This window comes from Trichoplax adhaerens, genomic scaffold (assembly GCF_000150275.1).
Source record: "Trichoplax adhaerens TRIADscaffold_3 genomic scaffold, whole genome shotgun sequence".
In the NCBI taxonomy this organism is placed as follows: Eukaryota; Metazoa; Placozoa; class Uniplacotomia; order Trichoplacea; family Trichoplacidae; genus Trichoplax; species Trichoplax adhaerens.
In genome coordinates this window covers 959,608-970,713 of record NW_002060945.1, presented here as the reverse complement: position 1 = coordinate 970,713, position 11,106 = coordinate 959,608, and the positions used below count along the sequence as shown (strand labels likewise).

General features: G+C 31.5%; 2 protein-coding genes across 2 annotated transcripts; one reads left to right on the top strand and one right to left on the bottom strand.

The window, feature by feature from the left end:
• Positions 1 to 328: 328 nt before the first annotated feature.
• Positions 329 to 1,627, top strand: TRIADDRAFT_54113 (uncharacterized protein; the record flags this gene model as incomplete). The annotated part of the gene is made up of 1 exon (XM_002110778.1): positions 329 to 1,627. One exon carries the CDS (start codon positions 329 to 331, stop codon positions 1,625 to 1,627), a length of 1,299 nt encoding a protein of 432 aa, XP_002110814.1.
• Positions 1,628 to 3,193: 1,566 nt separating this feature from the next.
• TRIADDRAFT_23019 (uncharacterized protein) lies at positions 3,194 to 6,561 on the bottom strand (the record flags this gene model as incomplete). Its single annotated transcript, XM_002110242.1, has 10 exons — positions 3,194 to 3,337; positions 3,442 to 3,567; positions 3,675 to 3,769; positions 3,933 to 4,040; positions 4,255 to 4,330; positions 4,571 to 4,650; positions 4,796 to 4,870; positions 5,292 to 5,393; positions 6,010 to 6,103; positions 6,469 to 6,561. The coding sequence occupies 10 exons, from the start codon at positions 6,559 to 6,561 to the stop codon at positions 3,194 to 3,196; spliced, it is 993 nt and encodes a 330-aa protein (XP_002110278.1).
• Between the last annotated feature and the right edge of the window lie 4,545 nt (positions 6,562 to 11,106).

Here is an 11,106-nt window from a genome sequence, read left to right as displayed (position 1 = left end):
CCATATTTTTATCTACTTAGGCTGTCATTTTTAATGCCATGCTTCATGAAATCAATTTAATCTGATAAATGTAGCGGATCGAAGCACATCTTATTTGTTTGATAACATTAATTACTACAAAAGATTACTTATATAGTAATAGAATAGCTGTAATATTTAATTCTTATCTATTTTTTACTTTATTATTTGAATTTTTTTGATTTATATCCATTATTATTGCTTAAATGTAGAACAACAGAGTTACTTACTTTTCCCAATCACTTTTATATTCATGATAGAATTGATAAACGAAGATTTCAAAAATTTAAGCTTACCTACTGATCAAAGTATGGCCTTCACAGAGCTAAAAGATAATCATGGCCAACAAAAACGAGATAGATTCGCACGATTGTTACAGAAACAATCACTACTAAAAGCAAACAATAGCCATAAACAAAATCGGTTATATGCATCGACTTCTAATCGATTACCACCAGTATTTGCTAATAACGCCGATGCACTAGTATCGCAGAGTTTACCAAATAATTATAATCATAATCCAGTAATATCACTAGATAGTCGTATAGAAGAACATGAAAAAACAACATCAGAACTAATTGATTTTGCCCTTGATGTTCAAGAAGATCTCGTCAATCAGCTAAATCTTATACAAGCTACTCACCAGAATAGCAAATCTGCTAGAACGTGGTTAAAAGATTTCATTCAAGCCATTGCTACTATTGTCAAACGCTTAAGCAATACTATAGAGCCTTTAGTCAAACATTATAATAATTTTGTTCGAACACAACAACATAAAATAAGTAATTTACAATTAAATACCCAAAAAGATACATTTAGAGTTGATAATCTCATACGTAGTCATCAGCAAATTAAAGAAGAACTAGATATCATTGGAACTAAAGTTCACAATGGACACGACCAAAGAGAAGAATTACAAAGTCAAGTTAGGCGTTTGAAAGATGAATTAGAAAATCAAGGTAGACAAATTGATGCGATAAGACAGAATCAATCGACAAATCAAAATCATGTAAATCAGCGACTAAGTAAGTTAGAAGATGAAATGAATGTTTGCCGCCAAAACTTAACAGAGAAAAAGACCACTATTCAACAGCTATCCCAACAGCTAGGCGAGAAAGATTCCTTAGACGATACTCTGAAACATTTAGACACCCAATGGGAAGAAAAATATACTGTTATAAGGCAAGAAGCTAAAGATCAAACTGATCACATTAAGCGTTGGATGACAACAGAAGCTAATCAAGTTATGGAATTTATTCGCCAAGCTGAAGTCATCTCCAACCGATCAGAATTACGACAAAACGAATTAGAACATCAGATGGTTCAAATAGCTAAAGGATTAGAAAAAGAAGTTAAACAATTAATAAAGCAATTACAAGAACAGCAAACTCAATTTGCCCAGCAACAAGTTCAACATTTCAAAAAAGAGCAAAACACATTAATAGATAAGTTTCGCCAAGAATGTAGAGAAGGATTCGATGCAACTCATGATAACTTAGCTACAATGCGTACAATGTTAGAAACCAAGCAAAAAATACTTGAAGGAGATCTGTTACATAAGATTGAAGAGTTACGATTACATACAGTGAAAGGATTAATATTAACTTAAAAAATTTTCAATGTCCAAAATTTAGACCACACCGTAACTGGTGAAGCGAATTGACATGGTAAATAGGTCATAGTTCAATAGTAAACATATTTCAATCAATGAAATAGTGAATTTTTCATCTAGTTTTATAATAAAATATTGAAACACTGCCGATATATAGACATACACTATATGGGCATGTTATATACTATAAATATATGCTTAATACACATGTTGATATGAATAAGAGATATCGAGCGCAAGCTATGCTGATTTGATGCTCCCTAACTGAATTGACGTTGATTTTAATCTCTAATTTCAATCATTAGCGAAAACTAATAATTGGTCGAAATCGTTACAATTTTATGGTATGGTCATGTTAAAGATATAATCACTGCAGCTATTAGTCATGCTAGGAAAATAACGATAAAGAGATCATAGAACTAGTTCATGTTTTGTACTCTGTGAAATTTTATCGAAATAATTCCCAATGACAGTTAACACGAAGAGAAAAATCATAATGAAACAAGCTTGTTATTACTATTGTAAATATGTATACTTACTAAACTAAGATAATCGACGTTAATTCACACTCATCAGATAAATAATTATTTCGCAATTAAAGATATTAGAATCAACATTATCGTAAGCCAATTACTATGCTGTACTGTTTAATGTTATTACATTCATTCATTTACAAATTAAAAACGACCTACTTACAAAATTTCAATCTAACTACTATAATAAAAGTATGGTATTTTAGCAAATTGTGAGACAGCAAATTTAGAATATCGGTATGTCCAATTGGTACCAATATAATAACTACTGTATTGTCAGTTTTTTCACGAAGCATATAACTAGAAATTGAACATACAATACTTTACAATTTAACGCCTTAAGACATACAGTATATCGTATATCACTTAAATTCTTTGCTCAAGTTCGACGACAAAATACGTTACAGTTAAAGTACACTCAGTTTATAACCCTTGCATAAGCTTACTACATTAAATACTAAAGCAAAATTTTCATATTTTATTTTGTTAGTATGATCATGACAATACTCAAATTAATTGTTATTTTAATCATTGGTAGCAACACATAATCGTACATCTTTTACAGATAGTAATAGCTTTTTGATAGCTATCCAGTGTACAGCATTAAAACTGACGTAAGCCTATATATAGGTGCTACGAATGCATCGTATCCGCTATCATGCACGATTAGGAAAAAATTTCAAATTGATATTTGAGCAGGTGATCGCTTAAAATATCTAGTTACATAGATATGGAATGGTTGATAGAGTCTATGGGAATATCTCGTCAACATCACTATTCATCACTCTAGCTGTAATTACTTTATGTTTTACATTTCAAATCTTACGATAATTATGCAGACTATATAATACTTAAAAGTTCTGAGTCCAATGCAAAAATATGTATGTCTTCAATTATAGTAATGAATATACTGTAACAAGATATTAGTTAAAGCTTTTACTGCATATATACATCTTCAACAACAGAAATAGAGAATATGCTCTACTTTAATTTCTACTCTCAACCATAAATTTTCATGAAGTAATCTATGCTACATAGTAAGTACAATTTTTCCACTGTTTAGATTTCGCAGCATCCGGTCATGAGCAGCTTCCACCTCTTCAATTGTATAAGTGCTATCTAGAACTGGCTTTAATCTGCCTTTTTGAAAGCCATCCACTGTACTACGTGTAAACTGTCAAAAAATTTGAAATGAAAACTTAAATATCTGGTTCAATACAGTCATTACACGTATATCTACCATAATCAATGTAAGTAGAGTAGTTGGAATACACATACATCAAGAATAAGATTGCTTTTGTAATTTATATCTCGATTCCTTAGAGTTGATCCAATAATTGTTAATCGTTTGGCCAATATTAAGCCAGTATTACAGTGGATGCCATCAGTTGCAGTATTTCCAAGCTTTGCAAAAAAGAAACACCAATAAGTGTCAGTTCGTGTAACTGTTAACTTAATTTGATATCACAGTTATAAAATATGCCACAACTATATGTAAACAATAGCAATACCAAGCCTAGTAGAACTAAACGGCCATCCAAAGCTAAGGATTTAATATTCCTTTCCCAGTAAGAAGCGCCAATAAAATCAACGACTACATCAACACCTTAAATGAGTATGAAGAGAATGTTGTGGGCATAAAATTTTGATGTTAAATACTTTTATATGTTACACATTTCAAACAGGCTACAAAATGTGAGTAACGGATGCTCCTAAATATTTTTAGACTTAATGATCTGACGTTTAATAATTTCCGAAGCAATACAAACCCCTTTTATTAGTAGTATGTCTAACAACTTCGGCAAAGTCATGTGTTTTATAATTAATTAATGTAGTTGCACCAAGTTCTCGGCACATTGCTAGCTTTTTCTCGGATCCTATATAAATAAAAATATATTCTTATGCTTTAGCCTAAGTAATATTACGAGAAAAGTTATCCTACGTCCGTACGAGAAAGATAATTTAATCCTCTAAAAAGTTATGGTATCTGATTGGATACAGTATAAAGTTAAGCGAAATAACTACCATATTCATATCACGAGAAAAGATAATCCTAACAATTCACTAGAACAATATTGAACTAATTTCTACCTGCAGTAACGAAAATGTCTTTGTTACCAAATTCTTTAGCGAGTTGTATGGCGGCAGTGCCAACACCACTGGCACCCTACAAAAGCATTTTATTTTTATTAATTAACAAGATAATATCAGGCGTCGTATTTGCATGTATCGATATTATTATTACATTCTATTAATAACTTTACAATATATAAATTGAAAGCTAATGATAAGTAGATAAAAGCGAAATTAGGCACCTAAATTGCTACTTGAAAAAACAATCTACATGATAACGCTTACATCTATGTTATTACACACTGTAATTTACGTTACAATATATTAGCCTTACAGCATGAATAAGTATAGACTCATCTTTCTTTAATTTAGCACTGAGGAACATAGCAGCATAAGCAGTTAAAAAAGCTTCAGCTGTTGAAAACACAATTATGTTAGTACATAAAGAGGGAATGCTATCAATCTAATTTTAAGATAACAAAGTTGTTGTCTATCTAATTTTAAGAAGGACAACAATACCTAAGAAAGAATTTATAAATATTAGCATTTTTTTACTAACGTATTGCGGAAGCTTCAACAAAGCTCATGGATCTAGGTATCGGCATCACTGTTTGATGAGGAGACGCACAAAAATCTATGATAGAAATTTAGGAAATAAGAAGAATTAAAAAGATTTGTAGTAGCAAATAGAAATTGTAATTCATGAGAAGCATGCAAACACTAATTTCGATGAGGAAGACTGTAACTTGAATAATGTAGAATATCATACAGATAGCAAGATGTACGCGTATACTAGGTACTACTGTACAATCGTTTGCATCAGTCGCATGCAGTATAGGAAAGATGTTGTTATTCATTCTAACTCTATTTAAGTATTTAATCAAAAAATAAATGATACGTATAAAGATGTATATACATATACTAAGTACTAATACACAACCGTTCGCTGTAGATGTATACAGTATAACAAAGGTGCTGTTATTAATTCTAATTCTATTAAGAATTTCCTCAAAATAAATGACAAGTACAGTATAATCGCGTTGCAATTGGATCACCTGCATATCCACCTCCTCCAACTAATGCACACACGCGATCGCCAACCTTGAAATTGGAATGATGTAAAGCCTCCTCGTCCATCTCAGCAATGGTACCGGCCACTACAGACATAAAAGTGTGCCATAATTATAATTAGCTGTAATAAACTGCTTGTCAATATATATATATATAACTATTTAAGGATTCGTAGATATCCTCATTTCAATTTTTTAGTATTGAAAATATCAAGTACATTTCAAAGCGTTTGCAATGAACAATATTTCAAACTAAAAGATACGTATCATAAAAATAATTCTCGTACTAAGGCCTAGAATTAGTTAACTAGCAGCAGAAAAAGAAAAAAATTAACATCGCCAAGCTATAAAACAGAAGATGAAGTCAGCACAATATAACACCCCCTATCTAACAACACGGAAGCCGTTGGGTTGTCACGCAACCTACTCGCCTTTCAGTGCAGTGATGGTTTATATGTTATCTAAGTATCACGATATCTTACTGGAGATGCCATATTATAGTACAAGTGGGGAAAAAATGACAAACAAGCTCCGTAAAAACTTAATCTAAATAAGCAAATCAATGGAGTAAGTCAATGAGGAATTTATCTTTTCGTCACCTTTGTGCTACAGAAATGAATCATGCAGCGACTTTGCATGCAACATTAACTCATTCTCAATCAATCTATCTCAATTTTAATGTTCAATTTTACGTTATTTTTACCTTCAACACCTAAGATTTCACTCTCTCCAACGGGAACAGGATACTTATTATATCTTTGCAATAAATCCATCCGATTGACACCACAAGCTGCAACCTATGCAAAAAAAAGTCCAGTAGACAGTATGAGGGTGACTGATGATGAAATGTGATTCCTTTTTAGTTCCAAATTTCGACACTCTTTCAAACTACTGCCTCAGCCGTATCCTATAGGGAGATCGTCATTACTACGAGTCTATTTCAAGAGGGATATAATAATGCTATGATAATAATTTGATCTTCATACTGTCAATGATATGATCAATATCTTGTTGAACCATGATCGATATCATATTGAACTTCGTCTACCTAGCGTAAATTGGCCATAACCAAGGAGATTGCATGACAAGACAACACATGACATCGTATGCTTACCTTGTCTCAGATCATTTCATATCAGTATCGAAAAACTTGATATCTTACCTTAATTAAGATTTGGCCAGTTTTAAGTGATGGTAATGGAGTATCATTAACGATAGTTAATGATCCTTTTTCACCAACTAAAACTGATCGCATCAATCGACTACTCATTCTAGCTGCCATCTTGTAAACGTAGTTCTATTTGTACGCGGACGTTATAATAATCCAGGATGCTGATACTCAGCGACTATTTAAAGCCTGAAAGTTGCTCCTCTTTGTAGTACATAGCACTAGACTACCAGTACAGTAGACAGTTGGCGTAATGGACTAGACTGTCCGCTTTCAAGAGTGCGTTATTATCATATGGTTACTACTGTACTGAACGTGACTGTTGTGCAAACCTCGGGCGTATATTTACAATACGTAGGAAGAGGAAAAAGAAATTATTTTTGCAGAATCGAGTTACACTAGCCGATTTTATTGTTAATTTGTAACGATAAATTACTAGAAAAATAACTTCTATTCTAGTAGTATGCCTTTTGTAAATACTATTGAAAAACAATGACAGACACGGAACATGGGACATGCTAGAGTCACGATGTTGACAAAAAGAGAGCCCTTATGTCATTCATAACTTAGTATAGAAAGAAGATCAGGGCAAGGCATTATTTTTTCTCCAGCAATTGACTAAAATCGAAATTTTACCATTGGCATCACCATCTGCTGCTATATTTGTTAGCATAAAATTGAAATTGATTGAGTGTAGTATTGATCACATTGTATTATTGTTAAGCGTTGAAGCAAAGTCCAACGCCTGAGCATCAACAGTAATTTCTGTTCTTGCCAAAGGTATATGTAGTACAGTACAGCCTGTTTCATGATATGAACGCAGCACAGAGCATAAATTTCAACCAGAATCGAATACTATTATAGCAATAATAGTATTGATTCAGAAGTTATCAAATTTCACAATTTTATTTGCTAATAATGCAGTAAACGAAATCGCAGGTACTGTAGGTCACTGATTTTAAAAATGATGAAGTTTTATAGTCCACTTTTTCTAACCATTACTATACCCGTATATTCTAAATAAATTTGATGTAAAATTAAATCGAAAGTGCGCCACTACCACTTTTTTCTATTTAGAAATAAAAGAAAGAATTTAATCTGAAATTGTCCGCTAGACTCCGCCTCATACTCAATAAAATATTGAAAATTGAAACGTATAATAATATATATGTTATCGGCCATGTATGCCAATATATATATGTTATATTCTCATATAATACGTAGCCCAAAATTGAATACGACATGGAAATCAAATGACTAAAATCACTACTGTTGACAATAGTAGAACACCAAGCTGCGCATCAATCAGTGAATTAATGATCACTATTCGATGGAATATGACTAAACGAAGCAGAAAGCAAAGCAAGGCTATTGCCAACATTTCTCTCTGATGCATTTGACTTTTTATTAGTAATTATAGATGCGTGACTATTAGAACAGATATTAATAGCCAAAAAGACCTATACGTGTATAAAGGGAATTGATAAACATCCATCAAACGATTCAAAGGATTCTTCTTTCTATCTCGAAAACTGCGCCATACGCCAACTCTCAGTTGGTCCTGTCTAAATAAACACGGAAATAGGTTAGTCATCACGAATTATAGTGAAACTGTTATACAGTACAACTTATTGTTATCAACGTGTTATGTAGAAGTAAATTATTAGATATAACTTAAAAATAACACCAAATAAAGGCTGTTGACAGTATTAGGTATACGCTCCTATGAGTAATGTTTATGATAATTTAAGCATATGAGTGAACTTGTTTCGTAACCTTTATGTTGTAAATAAGTTAAGTAGCTTATTTTAAGTAGCTACGTTTTGCTGTTGTGATTGTTCTTATTCATTCTTTTCTAAGATCTACTGTTGTAAGAAGTTTTTTCTTATCCGTAGAACTTTTTATACCATTATATAGTATCTCTATCGTATTTCAATCGTTAAAGAATCAGTAATAAAGTCGATTATTACCGTATAAAATTTTCTAGGTGATCTATACGCTGAGTAGAGTTAGTAGAACAGATTTTGTTATACGAATATAGAATGATGTCTACGATTACATCTATTTACAGTAAATTAAATAAAAACTAATTCATTAGATACGGGACATTAATTTAGTTTATTAACTGGCCTTCTCAGTCGGTACGATGCATAAGTTACAGAAACCTTAACTTTTTTTACCTGTTGGTGCCTAACCCTAACCGCCCACTCTCATAAATCAATGACTAAAGTAATATCAACAAAGCATTCTTACCAGAAGAATTCAGTTACAGCTTGTATCAATTATGTGGCGATTTATATCGTCGTAGAATATACGTTACTGCATATTGTAAAACTTGGACTGACTACAATATGAAATGAAGATGGTGCATAAATTGTTATACTTCTATATTTGTGTACTGGTTCGGCTAGTTTTAAGTATAAAACTGGAAATACGAGTGTGTGGTAACTTCTCAAATACAATTATAGTTATACACATACAGTACATGTCATCAAATTAAATCGATTAAACTGTAGGTATGCGTGCAGTAGAATATCTTTCATGATGAATAAATTGGATCCAATCAGTTCCACCTTTAGGATCGAACAGACATATTGGCACGATTACTATGTGACAACTGGGTAGAATACGAATTCAAAAGCTAAAAGTTCTTCAAGCTATAAAAGAACAATTCAAAATCCAATCTTTCGGAGCTAACAAATGACTTTATTACAAGCCTAAATAAAAGAACGTATCGTCCTATCGACATCGTTCATATTTATTTTATCTACTGTACAGTCGCATTGTAATTCTTAGTGATTGAGATTAAAATCATCACCTTAGAAAGATTCCAATAAACAATTGTACAGTAATGACTCACATGTGAATCATTCACTCTCACGATAATTATGATCCCCTATAAAGTTTTGACTTGGGTAATATCTAATTAATCCTTTCTTACTTTCACGAAGGTTACGCATACGATAATACTATTAACAGACTAGGCAACAACCTTTGTATTTCTTAACACATATCCTTAATCCTTCCATATTAAATTGTCTACTTGGTTTAAAAGAATAAAATCGTTAGATCCTCGTAGAATGCGACTGTTGCCTCTTTCTTATTCCTATGACTCATTTTTTAAAAATAAATCCACTAACATGACTTCATTTCCTATTACGTCGTATCACTCTTGGTATTAAAGTCGTCTACATTATATATATCTGCGCATCTAAAATATGAATCATTTCCGAGAGCACCAACTACAGTACAAAAGAAGAGAGAAATGTATCCGTGACAAATAAATCAATATACAAAAGAGTGCATGAAATTAGATTATAAGTATTATGCTCGTTAGCAGAAATTAACTACTTTCCAACTAAAAATGCAACGTATTATCGAAATCAAAGACAGTAAGACCATAATTGTACATATATACTCCTACATACGTAGAATTAGGGCTTACTTTCAGATATCCTCATGACATAGAGCATAAAGATGCGGATTAAACTCAAAATTATAGGCTATCGTGATATACCGTTGTCATTTTATCACCGAAATCATGTATAGAGAGCTCAAACATGTGCCGAATATATATTAAAAATTGAATAAATCTTTTCCTAAGCTACAGTATATTCGTATACCCGTATACAACGTAGCCCAATACCATGTAAATATTATAATTAATTGTACCAAAAGACAAGTATTCTGGAACATTAACCCACAACTACTTACTATTGCGATAGAGTGATTGATTATCGAATACTAAAGGTCATATACGTATACGTAGGCTTCAAAATTATCTGCTATTTGTCAAAAAATATGTAAAATACAATTAATTTACTATTACACTAAATGATACTGTATATAGACTGTAATTATGTACTGCATAAATATCTATAACCGTTTACTATCAGACGACAAAGTATTTTCATTATATACTTGAAATAATAAATTGTTGAGTATAAATTATTTTTCATAACGCGATATATTTTAACATACAAGTACTATAATAAAAGATACATTCAAATGGATTATTGAAGGCAAAAAACCTCGTACCCAAGATATACACAAAACTGTAATAAAATTAATCTAGTCATTTGGTCAATATGATCATTGTGCTAGCTTTGACTGCAATACTTATGTCAACTAACTAAGTCAAATTAAAATAGCGATAAGGTACAGTACGGTGTACTACTCCTAAGACATCCCACTAACAGTAAGGATATTATCACAATCGAAAAATATGCTGTTTTATCTAGCTTGTAATAATTAAGCCTATTGAATTACTTTAGTGGCCTGAATGACATTGGTCTAGTGTGCAACTTATATCCAATAACTTTTTCAATGAAATATTTCATTTCCTTTCGTATCTAGTACGGTACTTTGATGGTGCAATCATTGCGATATTTTGCTATAGTAATTTATACCAAATTATGTAAATCTACCTATAATTAAATCTGACAAAGAGATTTTCCACCACCATAATTTGCCTATTATGATGCAATGGTTGCTAATATAATAATAAGATACAATATAATCGTCGCTAGATTAATGATTCTTACGATTAATTAATAATTAATAATTAATAATTAATAATTATTCTTCATCTGAAATTAGAATTCCAATCTACTGTTATTTTAGTTATGTCTA